The sequence below is a fragment of the Theropithecus gelada genome, chromosome 4, assembly GCF_003255815.1.
Source record: "Theropithecus gelada isolate Dixy chromosome 4, Tgel_1.0, whole genome shotgun sequence".
Classification (NCBI taxonomy): Eukaryota; Metazoa; Chordata; class Mammalia; order Primates; family Cercopithecidae; genus Theropithecus; species Theropithecus gelada.
This window is the reverse complement of record NC_037671.1, coordinates 108,892,975-108,912,789: the sequence shown is the minus strand read 5'-3', so window position 1 is coordinate 108,912,789 and position 19,815 is coordinate 108,892,975. Positions and strand designations below refer to the sequence as shown.

At 42.4% G+C, this 19,815-nt stretch overlaps 1 protein-coding gene across 3 annotated transcripts in view; it reads left to right on the top strand.

Moving 5' to 3' along the window:
• The window catches only part of ARID1B (AT-rich interaction domain 1B), a 444,496-nt gene that overhangs the window by 402,430 nt on the left and 22,251 nt on the right, over positions 1 to 19,815 (top strand). For 2 of the 3 annotated variants that reach the window (XM_025381992.1, XM_025381993.1), the window contains 3 exons: positions 6,560 to 6,669; positions 13,545 to 13,754; positions 15,680 to 15,884. In XM_025381992.1, coding sequence (XP_025237777.1) covers positions 6,560 to 6,669; positions 13,545 to 13,754; positions 15,680 to 15,884 — 525 coding nt within the window. Of the gene's footprint in view, positions 1 to 6,559; positions 6,670 to 7,390; positions 7,550 to 13,544; positions 13,755 to 15,679; positions 15,885 to 19,815 lie in introns of all 3 variants that reach the window. The other variant, XM_025381991.1, reaches the window with a different exon arrangement.

The window sequence follows — 19,815 nt, the reverse complement described above, 5'->3', positions numbered from 1 at the left end:
ATTTCTTCTGCCTTTCACTTCCTTTTTCGCCTCTGTCTTTGAAAGGCCTCCCCAGAAGTTCATGTTTCTCTGTCAGACGGAACAGGCAGTGAGAGGCTGGGCTCGCCTCCTGTCTGAGCTGCATCATTGATTTCTAGGACCTAATTGAGGGGTGGTATTCCGTGATGACTTCTCTTGAAAGATTTGTGAAAGAGGAACACATAGAAATTCATGGTAAAAATGAAGGTTTTTAAATAAATAAAATAGCCCTTCCTGATGCTGCGTTGAGTGCTTCTCCATCACAATTTGGTGGGTGTTTTACATTCGAGATGAAGGTGAAAAGCTTGCAAACAGCCTGTTAGCTGGAAGCCTCCTCTTTCCCTAAGCAGTGCTGGCCCAGGTAACAGAGTATTGGGTTGTGACATTCTGTTTTGTCTGACTTGCTGAAATAAAATTACTTGAGAGCATTAAAACCACACAATCAGTTTTCACCTACTGTTAGCAGTGCTCATTTTTCCCTTCTTCCTTTGGACCCCAGAGCCACAAAAACAACCGACAACAAGCAGATGGCACAGTGCCCTGCCTCAGAAGATTTATGTATTCCTAAGGAACAGCCAGCTTAATGGAGATTTACAGAGAGGGTTTCTTTCTATTATTATTATTCAGATAATTCGACTATTCGTTATTCCATGCAGAGGAAATCGATTCAGTGAAAGGCTATCCATCCTCACGATCTTTTGTATGGGGTGGTAGTATATTTTTTACTGCATTGTACATTTTGAAACATTGAATTTTTAATAATTTAAACATCCAGTTTTCCTCTACACATTGATCTGATTTTATCCCACCATTATTAAGGGAAATGCACGTCAGAGGAGGAGTAGCCATTTAGCATTGGCTGTGCATCTAGCGGCAGGTACACGTGAATCTGCTGTTACTGCGTTCTGATCTCTCAGAGAGACAGGAGTGACAGAGAGCATTACAGCACAGCCCTGTGAGCATCGGGATGCGCAAGTGTCCACCTGACTGCACAAAAGATGGACCAGAAATGGTGGGATCACCATCACTTCAGTCTCCTTGGTTTGGGCCCACGGAGATAAATTACCAGTGATAACAGCAAAGCATTTCTCCATCAAAATATACTTTTGGAGAAAGCGAGGACAGTACAAATGATGACCAGGTCTGGTGGTGGAATTTTCTGAACCTCAGCAGCCAGTGCAACTGGCATTCCAGCATGCTCTTCGCTGAGTTCAAACAACTGTGTTGTAGACAGTGTACGGGGCCAAAAAAAAAATCCTCCTGTGTAGTGACAAATTGTTACAGGCTTCAGTGAGCAAGTAATTATTTAAATGGAGTCAGTGTGAGTATAAATGTGACAACTATTTCTTCACTTAAAATGCCAAGGGAAGTAGGATGGTAAGCAGTGGGAATTTTTCCCTCTAAAGAGCTTTTTTTGGTTTTGTTTTGTTTCAATTATTTAGATTAAAAGGTTAGAATTATGTATTACTGTGGGCAAAATTACAAATCATGTATACCCTTATTAAATACACTGTCATACAATACATGTGTCTTGGGTTAGGTTTTACTTATTTGTGTTGAGTTTTATAATATTCATTAGTCATTTACACTTGTCTGCATATAAACCATCATCTTAAAGTGGACATCTAAATTCCAAAAAATATATCTCCCATCTGTGGTTCTAAGTTTGCCTCACCAGACGTTACTCCACAAAATGTAGGGCATTTCTCCCACTGCCACGTATAAATAGTACAGGAGCGGCCATATGTGCCGCTGGAACCAGGCTTTTCTCACAGAGAGCCCTGGGCACCTTCCAGAAGTGAGTCCTTCTGCTAACCTAGTACCGCTCAGTCCCACACGCAAATGTCCTGTTAATGCCCTGCCAGCACAGGGTACCAACCCCGGTAGGCCTTTACAAAGAAAAAGACAATCACACTGCCACAAAAAGTGTGAACCTCCTACCTCTGGACCTCCCGCAGTGCTTGTTAAAACTACCGATTCCGGGGCTCCCTTCAGAATTCTTGAGGGGAGTCCAGGAATCCGCACCCCTGAGCACCTCTGCAGGGAGTTTTCCTGCATGCAAGCTCAAGTTTGAGAAGCGCCAGTGTGGCGGTATTTCGCTCAACAGTCTCCTGGCAGATCTGCCTCCAGCTCTATGGGGCATTTGCTGTTTACCAGATGATTTGCTGTTTTGAAATTGAAAAACAAGAAAAGATTCACAAAACTACGCCTAGAGTATCAGTCTTCCAGCTGGATCACTGTTTTCTGTCTTGGGACTTCAGGGCCTCTCACAAAGGAAGGTTTGGGTCTTCAGCACCATTGCAAGGGGCTGGTTGTCCAGGGTGTTGGTAGCGGTTGCTGGGGTGCCCACTTGCATGCTTGCTCTAAGGTAATGATTTCAGGTGAATTGCTGCCCTCCCCCCATATACAAAGGACTTGATAAAAGGGTTTTGATAAATTATGAAAACCAATCTCTTAAACTGGGGGAAAATATATCCTGAGATTATGCCAAAGTATGTGGACGGCTCCGGACTCTGTAGGTGGCTGGGGGAGCTGCTTTCCTCGGAAAGCCACCCAGCATGGCCAGTGTCCTGGGGGTGGCCACAGTGGGGAGGGGCGCTGATGGCAATGATGGGGTATGCAGGGCCTCTAGGGTGCTCGTCGGCTCCACCCTGTGCCGTGGAGGGTCCTCCCGGTCAGGGCTGTCAGGGCCTTGCATATCCAATGAGAGCAATGCGTCTCGCCAGCCCTTCTCAGATCCTGTGTGTGTTACCTTCACGGTGGACTTTCTATCTTGCCACATGTAAACATAGTCATGAACATCCATGGATGTACATACATAGATCAGCTCTCTGTGTTTTCTTTTATTTATTTATTTTTTTTGAAACAGAGTCTCGCTCAGTCGCCCAGGCTGCAGTGCAGTGGCACAATCTCGGCTCACTGCAAGCTCCGCCTCCCGGGTTCACGCCATTCTCCTGGCTCAGCCTCCCGAGTAGCTGGGACTACAGGCGCGCACCACCACGCCCGGCTAATTTTTTGCATTTTTAGTAGAGACGGGGTTTCACCATGTTAGCCAGGATGGTCTCGATCTCCTGACCTCGTGATCCGCCCGCCTCAGCCTCCCAAAGTGCTGCGATTACAGGCGTGAGTCACCGCGCCCGGCCAGCTCTCTGTGTTTTCAAAAACAAGAAATCATATGTTTTGCAGTCTGGTATATTACCATGAAAAGAAAAGAACTGTGCATTTCTGACCTATTTCACCATCTTCTGGGAATGATTTTGCAGACTTGTGAGGAGACTGAGTAAAGGAAGCGGACCAAAGCAGGCATGAGTGTTGAAGTTCGGTTTGACTCATGTCATATGTTCTTTACGTTCCTTTTGAATATATTAAATCCAGTGTGGAATAGCTGCCTTAGGACCTGGACCCACACTTACTTTAAGAAATCATTCTAGTTCTTAAATTTCAATGGTAAAGCCAGAGGCTGGTGCTTAAAACGTACTTACAGTACTCAAGCAGCACTTTCTGCAGTCACAGATTCTTTACTGCCCCTTTTTATGTCTGAACTTTACATACTGGATTACTCATGTCAATAGGAGAAAGAACAGTGCCTTGATTTAACACGTCCTTGTGATAGTAGTGGTCCTTCTCTTCTGGGAAAGGAGAAAAAATAGTGCCCCCGGAGTCCCATTGCCTTGGGAGGCATATGGCTCTTTTCAGTGATTCATTGAGAATTCTGGTAAGAAGTCAAAAATAGGCCGGGCGCGGTGGCTCAAGCCTGTAATCCCAGCACTTTGGGAGGCCGAGACGGGCGGATCACGAGGTCAGGAGGTCAAGAGCATCCTGGCTAACACGGTGAAACCCCGTCTCTACTAAAAAAAATACAAAAAACCAGCCGGGCGAGGTGGCGGGCGCCTGTAGTCCCAGCTACTCGGGAGGCTGAGGCAGGAGAATGGCATAAACCCGGGAGGCGGAGCTTGCAGTGAGCTGAGATCTGGCCACTGCACTCCAGCCTGGGCGACAGAGCGAGACTCCGTCTCAAAAAAAAAAAAAAGTCAAAAATAAGCATTTCAATAAAAAGAATAGTAAAAACCACAGTAAGGAAAGACCTTCTAATCCATTTAGTTAAAATAAACCATATATTTTATAAGGTAGAAATATTAAATAGAACTCTTTATTACTCTAAATTCTATCCTTACTTATCTCTCAAAATAATAGAACAGTGCCACTTGTGATAATTTTTCTATTTGCACACCCAAAATGCCTGTTTTAAAATATATAATAGAGAATGAGGAAATTTGGGGAATTTCAGACCAACAATATGTTTATATTCATGTAAGTCTGATTTTCAAATCAGTGTAAATTGTCAGTAATTTCCATAATACACATTGGCCTAGTTCTGTGTGCTTACAAGTTGCTTTTGTGTACGCTAACACATTTAATGCGTAAAATAGAATCTTACTATTCCCGCCTTCAAAATAATATTCATACATAATTTATTGTAAATACTGACAAAACTACCACTTAAAACCATTGGGGAAGCGCGATGCCACAGAAGCCATGTGCCCATGACTTTACCGCTTTCTCTGGAATTGTTTTGGCTGTCATTCCTTTGAACCCACTCTGAATCAACTAGCCAGGACATGTGGACTCGCATACATAAGCCCCTCTTTTCGCACTCATCCTGCTCTTTTATCCTGCTATTCTTCTGAACAGGGTGTTTTTTAATGTACAGGTTTACTAATTCATATCTCGTTAGACCCCAGAGACAAAACTGCGTGGAAGCAGTCCAATCCGCTGCTTTGAACAAGGCGGTCTTCGTGGTGTAATATCTCTCAGCTGCTTGAGGTTTCACACATTCACAAAAATAACAGCATTTTTAGCTGATCCCAATAGATTTTTCTCTGCAGCTGCATCACTTGAAAAAGCTTTTTGTTCCAGTTCTTAAAGTCTAAGTATTGAAAGTAATTTGAAAAAAAGAAAAACATCCCAATTATGATTTGTGTGTGTTGTGATGACTTTAAGGACTGACTGGGCTGCAAATGGGCTTTGAAAAGCAAGCCAATGTGCCCGTGGAAAATACGGGATTTCAAAGTGTATTGTTGAGTGTGCTGATGTAAACTCATGGGCACGTGGCAGGGTAGGCTTTTTTGGCAGGACCTATGGTCTCAACCTGCAGTGATGCTAACGATATTAGCAAATTAGCACCACAAAGCTTGCCAGCTAATTCACCAGAGCCTGCTCACTCTCTCACTGCTGTAATTAAAACTAATTATTTTCTAAAACATAGTAATACATGAATATGTGCAATAATCATTTTGTAGTGGGCAATCTGCAGAGCCTTTTTTAAAGCTTTTTTTTTTTTCTTGGCACATGACGCTACATGTGTCCCGTCTTGGTTGAGCCAGCACTTTGATTTGCAGAATGTAGAATGGGCCCTGTTCATCAAACCTCAGGTTTATTTTCATCTGAAATAGGCCTAGTTTCTGGTTCCCTCTCATGTATAGGGCTCATCATTCTCTCCCCTCTCTCTCCTTCCCTCTCTTCCTCACTCTGACTCCTCACATCTGGTTGGTGCCTCACTCGCAGCCCCTGCAGCCCAGTGTTCCACAGATGGTTTTCACAGTGGGGTTCTGTAGAAATTCAGCTGTTATTCCCTGGATAGCTACACTGATTCTTTACTCTAGCCTTGTTCTTCCATTAAAAAGAAATCTAACCCCATATTTTTAACCCGAAAATGTCTACTGGTATCTGCAATGAATGTGTGTAGAAATCAGTTGTTCTTTGGTGAACCTTTCATGCTAAAGCCTAGATAGAATTGATTGGATTTCTGAGCCTAGGGCTAGAAAATGTGGTGTTGACTCTGGAGCTGCTGTGGGCCTCTGACCTGGGCATCAAGCTGCTGTCAGGGTTAATGACCACAGGCTCTCAGACTGAAAGGATCCCAGCACAATTGCAAAGTAATCAGAAATCCTTTCCTTCAAAAATTTGTTTCTAATTATATTGTTTTTGAAGCCGTCTGCTGTGATTGTCTTCCCTTATTGTTGACTAGACCACATGCAATAGATAAGGTTTTCAGAAGAAACACTGTGAAATGTCAAATAATTTTGCAAACTATAGATTATTTGCACCCATGAAATTAAGAAGGCGCTAAATCCTCTAGTACCTAGGTAAAAAATATGCACACCCAACATTTGCTTCCAACTCCTGATTAGTAATTTAAACATTTGCCTTATTTCCACTTGTTGCCTACTCTTTCAAAGGTATAATAATTTTGAAAAAATAATATTGACATAAGTTGACCTTCAGTGGTTTGGGTCTTAAGCATACAGAATGACTGCCCTTTTTTTTTTTTTTTTTTTTTAGATAAAAAAGGATTTTGCCAGAATGCGGTGCTGTTTGCATTTCAGAAATTAATATGCTCCCCATTACAATTTCTTTTTTCTTTTTTTCCTTCAAGGGAAATGCAAGGGCCTCCTGCTTCACTCTGTAACTTGTGTTGGCAGGAGTACAGTCTGACGAATCACACGTATAATCCTAAACTCTTTCTCCTGTTTTCGATTAGCATCTATGGGTCTTGCAGATATGATGTCTCCTGGTGAATCCAAACTGCCCCTGCCTCTCAAAGCAGACGGCAAAGAAGAAGGCACTCCACAGCCCGAGAGCAAGTCAAAGGTACTTCCTTCCGCCTCTGCACGCAGTGTGGGGTCTGCCTAGCAAAAAGCTGCCATGTCGTTCTCTCTTCACTGGTGTTGGCCGCCACTTTTTTTTCGTTTCGTCTCCTCTGCATGCCTTCATTTTGTGCAACATGTTCGTAGTCTTCTTTTCTTTCCCCAGCCCCTTCATGGTGTGGATCTGAAAGTTACTAGTTCTTATGGCATTAACTCATGGTTGGGGGAGAGGGGTGGAGGGACAAGACCCACCTAAGAAAAATGCTTCGGGGTGGGGAGAGGTAGGGGTCCTGCCTGGTTTCGGTACTTGCAGCCATTTTCTCTGCCTTCAGTTTATAGCTTCCTGTTTTGGCCGCCTCAGCAACAACAACATACTTAATATTTTGCTTTCCTGCCTTATTTGATAAATAAGGTGAACAGCTTTTTTTTTTTTCTTTCTTTCATAAGGGGTAACCCATGCTTAGCATTCCATGTAAGCTTGAAGTAAGCATGGTGGCGTACTGGCCTTCTCCAGCATCCAGCAGACTTACCCAATTATACTAATTAAGAATGTTGTTTTAATACCTTTATCTATGTGTGGTTTTGTGTGTTTGTTTGTACGTGTCTTTATATATATATAGTATATATATATAAATTAGTTTGTTAAAGTGGATGTACTTTTTGTTATTTTAAATAAAGTTTGCCCTACCTTTGTCATTTTTTTTTTTTTTATTCCTCTACCACAGGATAGCTACAGCTCTCAGGGTATTTCTCAGCCCCCAACCCCAGGCAACCTGCCAGTCCCTTCCCCAATGTCCCCCAGCTCTGCTAGCATCTCCTCATTTCATGGAGATGAAAGTGATAGCATTAGCAGCCCAGGCTGGCCAAAGACTCCATCAAGCCCTGTAAGTGGCTCTGGTTTTTTTTGTTTTTTTTGTTTTTTGTTTTTTTGGGGTTTTTTTTATAATTAATTAATTCTACTTGAATGCTTGCTTGTTTATTTGTTTTATAAGACTTTTTCTTCATTATTTATCCATGAAAGGGTTTTCTTTATAAATAATAATATTAGTGACAAAATGAATAGTTTGCGTGCATCAGAGAAGTTGATTTCTGGTAATGAAAACTGTTATAAAGAAGCACCTCTATACAAAGCATGCGAGTGTGTTAACTGGGTCCAAACTCCTTCACACAGTGACTTTTTTTAAATGTCTAATCCATTATGCACTTATAGAAGATTTTTCAAATGCGTTACTTCTCCATTTATATGGGAACTAATAGCAGCCATTGACTGAATGATAAGTTTGGCCCCTGACCTGTATTTTGCATGTTCTGTCTATTTCAAAACTGCCTGCCTGAAAGAAGTAAATATTCAATCTGGGTATGGTTTAGCGTAACATTAGCCCTGCTTTATTTTCAACCCATTTGTCTGAAATTAATAAAAATGTAGAAATGTTAGTATGTGAATGAATTTTTAGCTTAATAATGTGTACCGATGTTAGAATCAGTTGAAATAGAACAGTTGTATTCTGCACAAGACTGCTGATAATCTTGAAATTAAGTGTTGATTTCTGTATGATATATAAATTATAACAAAAATGTCATGGATGTATCAGGGAATTTTGTAAGCCTCAATGTTCTTCTGACCCTAGAAGTGGGCTGTTAGTTTCCTACTAAAGAAATTCTGTACCATTAGAGAAAAAAAAAAGTAATGGTGCCGTAGCAACCTTTATTTTACATTCATATAAAGCATCAAAAGATCTTTAAAAAAAAAAAAAAAAAGCCTTAACATGCAATTACTTGCCAAGAAGGCTTAATTAACATGCTCATTTCTGTAAGACGATGTATTGACGAGCACGGCTCAGGAAGGCAAGTTGGAGGCAAGAAGACCCTAGCTGTGCAGAATCTGGCAATCTAGTCAAAACCCCAAAAGGAGGCTGCTATTAATTATCCATTCACTGGTTTAAACAGATAGAGCCTGAAGGCTTGAAGAGTTGGTTGTTCTAGTAAATGTTTGTAAAATTCACATACAGCTCTAGGATAACCAGCATTTTCCCTTTCAGAGGAAGAAAGGGCGATATTCGCTCTTACCTTCTCTGTAGCTACATTTCGATTTTGCAGCACCCGAGATGAAACAGAAAGCGCTTCTAGGATGGGTATAGCAGACAGAGCGCTTCTAGGAGGGGTGCGTCGGAACTCGCAGGAAGGGGCGCGACTCCTGCATTTTGATGTCTTTGTGTTATTCGCTTTGAGTCTCAGAAGGCAGACAACATTGTGTGTTTTCCCCTCTTGGTCTACCCTGGTTTTTTGTTTTGTTTTCTTTTTTTAATAGGAAAAACATTCCTGAATCAGTAATGCTCTCAAGTTAACAGGTAGAATTCAGATAACTTTTTGAAAGTATTTGTGTGTTAGCCCAGAGGGAGAATTTCAGAGGTTAAAAATAATAATCTTTAAAACTTAAGATAATAATTAAGGGCTGGGTGCAGTGGCTTATGCCTGTAATCCCAGCACTTTGGGAGGCCAAGGTGGGTGGATCACCTGAGGTCAGGCGTTCGAGACCAGCCTGGCCAACATGGTGAAACCTTGTCTCTACTAAAAATACAAAAATGAGCCAGGCATAGTGACAGGCACCTGTAATCCCAGCTACTCGGGAGTCTGAGGCAGGAGAATCGCTTGAACCCGGGAGGCAGAGGTTGCAGTGAGCCAAGATCATGCCACTGCACTTCAGCCTGGGCAACAGAGTGAAACTCCATCTCAAAAAAAATAAAAATAAAAAAATAAGAATAAGAACTTATTAAAAACAAAGACTAACAATAGACCGTATTATATTGTTTAAAACTTTTCATCTTTCTAATTTCATTGACTTATAAAGAAGGCTTGAATTAGTCACAATATTTTAATTCACTAGTTAAGATTATCTCCATCTACTGTAGGAGACTTTATCAAAATCTGACTTTCTCCTTTAATGTAAGACAATAGCAAACTGAATTATAAACTTTATTTTCTGATTATAATTAAACTTGAAATTGTATATTTTTTCTCAATATTTCCATATACATGGTCTCTTCCTGTACCATAAATAGTTTGAAGAATTTGCAAGCAAACTTCTGGCTCCTGTAGTAGATAGGAACAAGAGAAACTGAAGTTCACAGTAGTAGAAAATGTCAGACTATTGCTCTGTGTTCAGAAAACAGCCACTTTTTTGAATGAGGTGCTAATTCAAAAAGGGGAACAAAAGAGAGTATAATGAAGGACCTAACATTATCTCTGCTATCAAATCACTGCAAATACATGCAACCCCGGAATAGTTAACTGCTCTTTCTGAGATGCCACTTCAGTTTGGACTTAAAATTGCTCTCAATAGTGTCCTTAATAAAGCCTGTCTAACAGCAGGTCTGGAAAAGGCAAAATGAGGAAGATGCTCTACGCTTTGACAGTGTACTGTGGACCAACATTGTTTTGTTACAAAACATTCTAAAATAAAAATAAACATTTGTCCGTACACATACACATACACATATTACCAGGCATATGGTAAAGACTGCTGAAATGTAAATCTGCCTAAAAGACTTGAGGAAAATGTACTTATAGGCTTAATTAAAGTATATGCAAGGAAAACATTTGTGGCACCATAATAATGTCTTGCTGTAATTTTACAGCAATTTCCATTCCTTTTTCTTGCCTCCACAAAAGTTTCACAGCAGTAGGATACAATTTTTACAACACTGAAGCAGTACTAGGTAGGCCTTAGTGACTGGGAAAAGTGAATCCGTCTTTCCAAAGGGCAAGGTAACCACCTTTTGGAAAGGCCACTGTCAGTGGGAGGAGTGTAGATGAAGACCTTCATCCAAAACCAGTGTCTATGAACAAAGACAGTATATCCCGAGCCTGGTCGGTGATGAGAGTGATAACGTACATGCTCTTTATTCACTAAGTCTTTAATTGCCCTCTATTCAGACACCGGATATTGGCTGTGGTCATTGTCTGCCCAGTATGCGAACCTTAAGCTGGGGTGGAGGCGTTGAGTGCTGGCAGTGGGCGCAACCTCGTGCTCAGCCTTCAGCCTTACTAGACTGTGCCCACGTTCACTGCGCACCTTGCTCGGTGAAATCCTGTTTATAGGATATTTGAATCAGCTGTTAATTCCTGTTAGCATGCTGCCAAGCTTTTCACACCCTTTTTGTCCATTGGAGTAATCATTCATGAGGAAAAAAAACGCGATCACAGCCCTCCAGCGTGCAGGGCACCACGCTAAGTGTTGGCGATTAACATCCACGCAAACTCTACCTTGTGGAACTTAGGATCTAGTCAGAAAAATGGGTGTCAGACAAATAATCACGTGCAAAACGTACAGTTTTACGCAGCATGTGACATAGTGCTGCAAAGGAAAAGTAAAGCGTGTGGTGAAACTGAGGCCCTGGTTTAGCTAAGCAAGCCAACCTCGGGAGGCCTTTTCAGGATTTATCATGTAAACTGAGGCCTGACCGTGTCAGTTCCGTGCAGATTCATTTTCCCACATTATGGTGCCATAAAAATGCTTTTTAGAAGATCTGAAAATTATGAAAAATAGAACTATTCTATTAGAAAGTATCTTCATTTAATTTTTCCAATGTTATGACAACAAATTGAGATAGGCACAAGTTAATTAAACTTAAGTTTATTTAACCAAGGAGAGAAAAGTTAATATATAGTCAAACTGCGTCCATCATTATCTCAGGCCTGTTCCAGCTTGTAACAATCCAGTCCCTTCAGAAGCAAGAACAAGCATTTCTGTGCCCCATTGCTCAGTTCTTGATTAACTGTTCATCCAGAACCATTCCCCAGTTTCAGTTTAGAGAGGACCAAACCAGGAATGGCAGATGGATCTTACAAACAGGATATTCATTGAGCTAATTGGAGAAATTTTAAATTGAAATGATTACTTTTGTCTTATCTTTCAATTGAATCTCAAACTTTTACCTCCGTTTTTTACAAATAAAATGCAAGAGGGAAGTTGTTTTACTGTTAACTGATTATAGATTATAGTGCCTTTTTCTTCATGTTCTTATTTCAAATTTTCACTTTCGAAAAACGTTAGACCCATTTTTTTAACTGTAACTCCCCAAAGGAAAAAAAAAAACAAAACTCTATACTAAAATTTAGAAACCTCTTAATAATAAGTGTCCTGTTAATAAAAAGAAAACTCAATACTACAATTTAGGAACCTGTTATTAATAACTGTCCCATTAATGACGGCAGAGCTTCTGAGGTGCCGTCCAGATGAGAATCTTGTGTGAAGTGGGTTAGAGCAGCCTCTTTTCCTAGTCAAGTAGGACTTGGGTACAAGAATATGAAAAATAAGCTTTAAAAACTTATTTGGATATATAGTTTCTATATTCTAAGTGTACATATGGGTTTATAGACATATATATTCACACATATATGAATATGTATACCTATATATTTTAAGCTCTTTCTAAAGTAGTTTTTAAGTGACTTGAAGTTTAACCTCAGCATCAAAGTATATTCTAAAATATAAAACAACTATTTTTTATCATTCTACATTTTATATTTACATCAACTGTATCACCCATTACATACTTGATAAAGATGTTATGCCTCAGTAATTCTGAAGCCGAAGGCTTAAAATCTCAGCCCAGTGACTCTAGCGAATCACGTGTTAGTTAAAGGGAAAGCGGGGCCTCACGTGCTGCGTAAGTTTCATTCTCAGGCATCCTTTCTCAGGGACCTACTTTTACTGGAGATCATTCTGCTAAATAAGGTAACATCTAGCCTCAATGGCAGCCATGTTATTTAACCCCCCACATTTTCAGAAATATGTTTAAAATTATGTTAAGCTAAATAAAGAAAAAGGATAAAAACTTAAGAATTCTGTCTATAATAATTGCTCTATATTGCAAATAATAACCTAGGTATGCATAAATAAATGAAGTAAATTATCGTTCCAAGAAATCTGTATTGAGAACTGAGAAATGATTTTGCACAATAACCCTAGTATTGCAAATATTGTAAATATTTTTACAAATATAGCGATATAAAAGAAAGGGAAGAACTACAGTTGCCCCGCCTAGGGCTAAAAGTGTTATCTGTCCTCCAGATTATGTAATCCACGGAGTAGGCTTCAGGTGTTAAGAAATGGCAGCTCTTGATATTTTAGTGTCAGGTAAAAGCAGATAGATAGAAACGCAAGAACTAGAGTATCAGTGTAAAACACACGAGCATATAAATACATAGGCATAAAAATAAATGTATATGTTTATCCATAAATCCCAAAGCTTTGGTTGACCCTTAGTTTATCTTAAAAAAAAAAAAGGAAAAAAGAAAAAGAAAAGAAAACCGAGCTTATAGCTTACACCACTGGTTCCCGTGACTGGAAATCTACCTTACACTTTTCAGCAAGCACCATGTGGTTGCTCATCCTCCAGATGCTGTGGCATTTTAACGAAGACACCCTTTAGCCATTCTTGTTTTGACAAGGAAAAGTAGGAGTCCATTTAATGTTTTGGGCTCTATAATATCACATGTAAAAATTTTAATTCACTGTGATCACTCCATGAGCTAGAACCTTTTGTTTTTAAAAATAACATGAGGTGTCACTGGAATTTTGCCTTCTGGGATTCAACGCTTATATCCAAAATGGGCTTTGTTCTTTTTTGTTTTTGTTTTTAAGTGTATAAAAGGGGGAGTTTGGGCCTTTTATTTAAAGTAAAAGTAAATTCCTAACTAAGAAAATGTATAGTTTGTGCCTGAACTAGTAGCCTTCATTCCTAATTGTTGTGTGATAGCAGTAGTTTTTAATCTCTTCTCTTCTTGTATTTGTTAGCTCATTACTTTTTTCTCACCTTCTTCCCTCTCCGTCTGCCCACCCATGCCCCACCTCCACATGCTGCTTCTGGGTACTAGAAGTCCAGCTCCTCCACCACCACTGGGGAGAAGATCACGAAGGTGTACGAACTGGGGAATGAGCCAGAGAGAAAGCTCTGGGTCGACCGATACCTCACCTTCATGGAAGAGAGAGGCTCTCCTGTCTCGAGTCTGCCTGCCGTGGGCAAGAAGCCTCTGGACCTGTTCCGGCTCTATGTCTGCGTCAAAGAGATTGGGGGTTTGGCCCAGGTAAGAATGAGTGAGGGAGGAAAAAAAGAAGCATTATGGATAAGTTCTTATACTGTCTTTCTTTGAATGTGTGGACTCATTTTTTTTCTCACAAAGGAAAAGCTAAGCCTGTGTGAAAGTCGCCTTCCTGCAACCCATGTTTGTGTGCTGTCAGGGAGCACTGGGGGACCCTGGCTCTGCCACCAACTCGCAGTGTGACCTCAGCAGGTCATGTACTTGGACCTCAATTTCCTCATGTATACAGTGGGTCAGACTAGATTTTCCTGTAGGTTTCCTTACAGCTCCAGAATTCTCTGGAATCTGCCAGTAGTTCATAGGAAATACTCAGAAATGTTTTACAAATGACTGAATTAATTATCTGTGTCAGATATAAGTCACATATACTGCTTCCCTCTCTCCAGAGCAGGTTATCAGAAAATTAAGTCATACTTGTCAAACCATGCCCACCATAACTGGACAGTTAGGAGGGCCAGTGCTGTGACCTCCAGCGGGCTAGGCCTCAGTGTGACAGGGGAGCTGCCTGGAGTGCAGACGTAAGGACCTTTCCTCTCTGCACCTGGGCTCCTTTGCCTTCTACCCCTCAACTCCCCTGACCTTTCTCCCCTGCACCTACCCTCTTCTGACATGGATTTTTTTAGAATCACTAAGACTGCTCAAACCATTAGATTTTATCAACCAGCTCAGAGTAGATACTGTGTGGTTACTTCCTTACTGTGACTGTGTCCACAGTGTATATAACCAGGCTGGGTCTATCACGAGACTCTCCATGGGCTTGTAATGAGGGTTGCTGGAATGTACCTGGGTTGCATCTTTGTCCCCACCCCATCATGCTCTTTATCTCATGGGCATCAGATATGGTTGGGAACAGGTGCTGCCACCACACAAAGCCTAGCTCCCAGCCTTCCTTCTTAGGTCACACTGAGCAGCACCTGGCTTGCCATTTCTGCAGTAACCCAAAGACCCACGGTTTGCAGCCCTGCATTAAGTGCCAAAAGAGGGTGGTGGGCATCTCCGGGAGCATCCAAAACTTATGCACCACCAAGTACTAAGTAAATGGACATAAGGGCTGTGTGAGAAAGTTTGAATCCAGAAATTTAATATTTCATTGAAAACCACTGTCCCCTTACCCCCTCCCTTGCCACACAACACAGGAGACATCAAAAGGCAAAACCTTCTCCAAGTTATTTGCAAATCCTCATGTTTCATTCATATGTTTAACCTTTTATAACCTGTTCCCAAGTGGGAATCAAAAGGTTAAAATTAATGCCTCAGATCTTGATGTCGCATTTCAGGAGTTCTCTTTCTTTCTTCTCCTTTTGTGACTGTGTTGTCTCCAGCCTAAGCCTCCTTGAGTAAGAGCACCACACAGGAAGGCGTGCACCTGCCCCGTCGGCGGGGCTGGTGGCCAGTGGCATCGCATCAGGCTTTTTAAGTTGGGGGCCGTCGGTCCAGGGGCTCATTCGCCTTCGCACGAGGTGCTGCTTTTGCTTTTGCCTGACACCCCAAGCAGTCTTGGGGTGAGGGGACGGGTACTGCCCAGAATCCCAGGCCCACTTCTGAGAGCTTGCAGCTGCTGAAATGAGCACTCTCACATCACTGCCCAAAAACCTAAATTGCAAAATAGTGCCGTTGTTGCTTTTTAAACGTTTTGACGTGCCCTTTTTCCTTAATTGGAGGTGGAGTGGGATAAGTGTGAGGCGTTGAGAGACACAGCGGGCAGAAGGACCTCGGAGCAGTGCTTTTTCTGTTGCCATCAGCAGGTTCCCTAATGGTTTTATAACTGTAAATGCTGCCTATGCACTCCTGAGTGGGAGTAATGAGCATTAGTTAAAAGAGGCAAATGAAAAAAAGTAAACCAAGATGTCTCCTGGCTTTAAACAAGCCACTTTGCTGCAAACCAATGATCCTGCCGTGTTTTTTGCTAGGTGAATAAAAACAAGAAGTGGCGTGAGCTGGCCACCAACCTAAACGTTGGCACCTCAAGCAGTGCAGCGAGCTCCCTGAAAAAGCAGTATATTCAGTACCTGTTTGCCTTCGAGTGCAAGATCGAACGCGGGGAGGAGCCCCCGCCGGAAGTCTTCAGCACCGGGGACACCAAAAAGCAGCCCAAGCTCCAGCCGCCATCTCCTGGTAAGTGGCGGCGCTGCAGTCACTGGCCCAGGAAAGCCGAGGCGTCTGGCCTGGGAGGTTCCGGGAAGGTCGTTTCACAGTCAGGCCAACAGAGAACTCTCTTTGAGAGGCGGGGGTTCCTGCGTCGTTTTGTTTATTTAATTGGACGCCCATTGGCAGTGTTAAGGGATGAGAGAATTAAATCTGGCATGTGGCCATTTCTGATTGGCCCTTGGAAGGCATCCCTTCTTTTGCTGTACCTTAATCAAAACAGGCTTTTGAATTCTGAGCCATATACGTTTATTCCTTATACAAGTGTTCAAAAAGATTCCATCTACCACTACACAAAATAAAGATCCCCAGTGGCCTGTTTGAACACTTGTGCACTTCTAGGAAATGCCGCCCTGCAGGTTTGACAGGTCGAGCGCGCCCACCCTCTGTCAGAAACCCTCAGATTTGAACTTTAGCAAAATGAAGCCTGGGCTTAGTTTCTAACGTCCCCTGCCCAGCGAGTTCTCACTTCTAGGGTGTTTAGCAAGCTGTCGTGGTAAGGATTCACACAGTCTTGTTTTGGAAACAGGTGGTCGTTTGCAGCCTTGTCCTGCAAGTCAGGGGTCTTAGGAATGGGTGCAGTGCTCGTCACCAACACGCTCACAGGCCAAGCCGCGTCAGTGACACCTGCCAGCTCCCTTCCCTCCCCTCCCCACTGACAGAGACCCTCCCATTCCTTCCAGCTCCCCTGCTAGCCTTTGTTCTACCGTTCGGGTTTCAAATTTGAAATTACAAAATCATATATTCTGATAAATGCAGTAGTAGGGGGGGAAGACCTTGGCACCTTAGTGCTGGGTGGTGACCTCACTCCAGTAGATCCGACCATTCTCTTATCTGTGTCTGGCTCCCAGTCAGCGACCTTCAGCACGTAGCCTCACTGTTCCTGGTCCCTGTCTACAAGAGGTGGCTGCACCCGCCGCTCCTGTACACAGCTTGCTCTGAGTGTGGCTGGCAGCCCATGTTTCCTGGGCACTTCCAGTGTGCCGGGCCCTTTTCTAAGTGCTATCATTTCATCTTCACATCAGTCCTGTGACTTTGATACTATTTTAAAATCCATGAGAAAATGAAGGTCTCGTGGAATCTAAGTACCTTGCCCAAAGCCAACTAGCTGGGGAGTAGAAGGTCTTTTCTGGGGCATCTGGTGCTAGAGTATACATGATACCCACCAGACACCTCTGCCTGTGTTGAAAATACCTTTGTAACACATGAGATGTTTACATATAGAAGCCAGAGCAAGAAGTTATTTTGCTTTTAATGATTTCCTCTAGCTGCTGTCTGGATGGTAAAGCTGATAGCCAAGGTTCCTAATCAAGGGATCTCATATAAATACTTTGTAGGCCCAAAGTGCACTTGTAGTGAATATACCTAGAATTACATCCGTAGGCTCTAAAAACAAGGAGAAATCCTCGCTAACCTCATCCATAAAGATTCAAAGGCTTTGCCAACTCTGGTGTCCCTTAAAAACTGGGAAATCTAATTTTAAAAATCTCACAACATTACATCCAGTTCACAGAGTAAAACAAGCTGCCCATGAACAGCTCTGAAACTATTTTTCCAAAATAAAAACCCAGTGGGGCGTAGGGAGCAAAGTGGTGATGTCTGCAAAGATCTAAGGGTACATTTTATTTGCCAGGAAAGAACTCGTGTCACTGAATGGGCTGCCCTTGTGTATGGAGAATAGCTCTCCCAGTGTGCATCAGCTTCAGGACGGGGGCCCTGCTGAGGCATATAGATCCTTCAGAAAGTGGAGGGCCTGTTCTCTTAACAGCCAGCCCTTCCCTTTTCCCCTTGTTTAAACTGCCATTTTTATGGCAACATTATCATTTTAACTACACAAAAGAGCTTGGATTGCAGATGGACTCCTGGTATACATTCTTCTCAGTAGTCCAGAGGGAGCCGAGGTCCTGTGATACAGGAGGCAGTGGAAGGAAAGCCTCCTGGTCTCGCCCAGCCCCAAGAGCACGTGCAGGGAGCTCCAGTCACACACAGGTGTCCGGGGATCTCAGGCGGAGGCACCCTGGTCTTTAGAAGCCTCTCGATTCAGTGCCACCCACACGGCAGGTGGCCTCTCCAATTCCAGTCCCATCATTAGGGAAATGGTCTTGGAAACATTTTTGTTGTTAAAGGAAAATAAAATTATTCCCAAGTATTGGCCATGTTAGAGTCTCATTTATTACAAAATTTTTAAACACAAATTTACGGTAAAAATTGATGTTCTTTGAATCACTTTTTCCCGGAAGAATATCATCGTAGTTTATTTTTTACCAGCACATTCAGGCAGACTAAACTAAAAGATTCTGAAGAAACATTTTAGATTTTTTTCCCCCAGCCTTTGCTCTGAACCAACTAAAATCCTAAGTCTTTTTACTGTATTCTAAGAGCACTCCAAGTCATCTGTCTCTAGTCAGATTTTGATTTGGGGTGCTAATACAGCTCTAGGCTTCAATTCTGTTAGCCTCTGGGAGGTATAAGCCCCTTGGCTCCTGGGGCTGCACCCCACACATCACTGCCAAGTTGCCATGTGGCTTCTCACACTGGGTTTCTGGGTTCCTGTCTTCCAGCCACCAGAGCAAGTCAGTGATTGAGACTCCCAGGTGAACTGAGGCAAGGCCTTGGGGTGTGGTTTGTCTTTAAGGTGCCAGTGGGGATCTCGTTATAAAGCATCTAGAAAAGGGTGTGGGGGATTTCCAATGAGTGCTGTAGGAAGCGCCTCCCCAGATGGCCTCTGCAGCCTGTAAGCTGGAGATGGGGAGGGGAATGGAAGGGACCAGGCTGGGAGAAGTGGGGCAGGGGTGGGGCATGGAGCTCCACATTCAATTAGTAAGTCTGTAACCAAAAACCCATCCATCTTGGCTGGCAGGTGGCTGACTGAATTTCTATTATTAGCTGACAGGTGATGTCACAAAACCTGTCATGGATCCAACTAGGGAATCCTCAGTGGAAGATAAATGAGAAAGGGGCTCGGGTTATAAACAGAGGTGCCCTCTGGTTGACCTCTAGTCACTGTAGACCTGGGACATATCAGCTCTTCCTTCTCCCCACCCTACTTCCCGCAACCCAGCCAGAACTAGGGCACCAGGTTCGTGCCGGGTAAATTATCTTCCCAGCTAGGAGCCTGGCCATGCTGTCTGAAGTGTGTGAATGTACTTAACCTTCAGTAACCTTTCCATTGTTTACTTTAGAGTATACATTTGTAGCTTCTGGCAAAAGGTAGGGATGTCCTAGAGAGCCTGCCAGCCTCCTCTATTAATGGAGTTACAAGAGGTTGCATTCATTTTTTTTTTTTTTTCATGAAAGGAAAAAAAAGCACTGGCAAGAGAGATTTTTCCTTTTTTTTTTTATTAGCTATAAATGTGAATACTTGTAAATAAGGGTCTTTCTGAAATCAAGCCTTGCAAGTGATGTTTCCAAGGAAGCTGTCGAGGCTGTAGCAGAGCCTGCCTGGATTTCAGAAGCAAGTCGCTGCTCTTCCGTGGCATTAGGCAGGCAGCCATGTCTGCAGGATGATTACCCTTTTATATCTGCAAAAGAGGACTTTCTTCCGTTATTCTGATATACCTTTTTAACATGCGTTTCCAGGGTTTTACGCAAATTCGGTTTGTAAGTATGAGTGAATACATTTTTCTTTTATACCTACATTAGGCATCTACATTAGCCATCAATCTTCTCCGTATAACAAACGCCCATGACACACGTTTACCTGTGTAACAAACCTGCACATCCTGCACATGTACCCCTCAACTTAAAATCAAAGTAAAAAAAAAAAAGGAAATAAAAGCTTTTTTTAAAAAGTCAGTCTTTCTGGCATCTCTGAGAACTTCTCTAAGTCATTCAGTGCAGGGTTCACAGGGACGGATGTTACGCGGTGTTCAGCTCTGTCGGCCAGCATTCATTCCAGCCC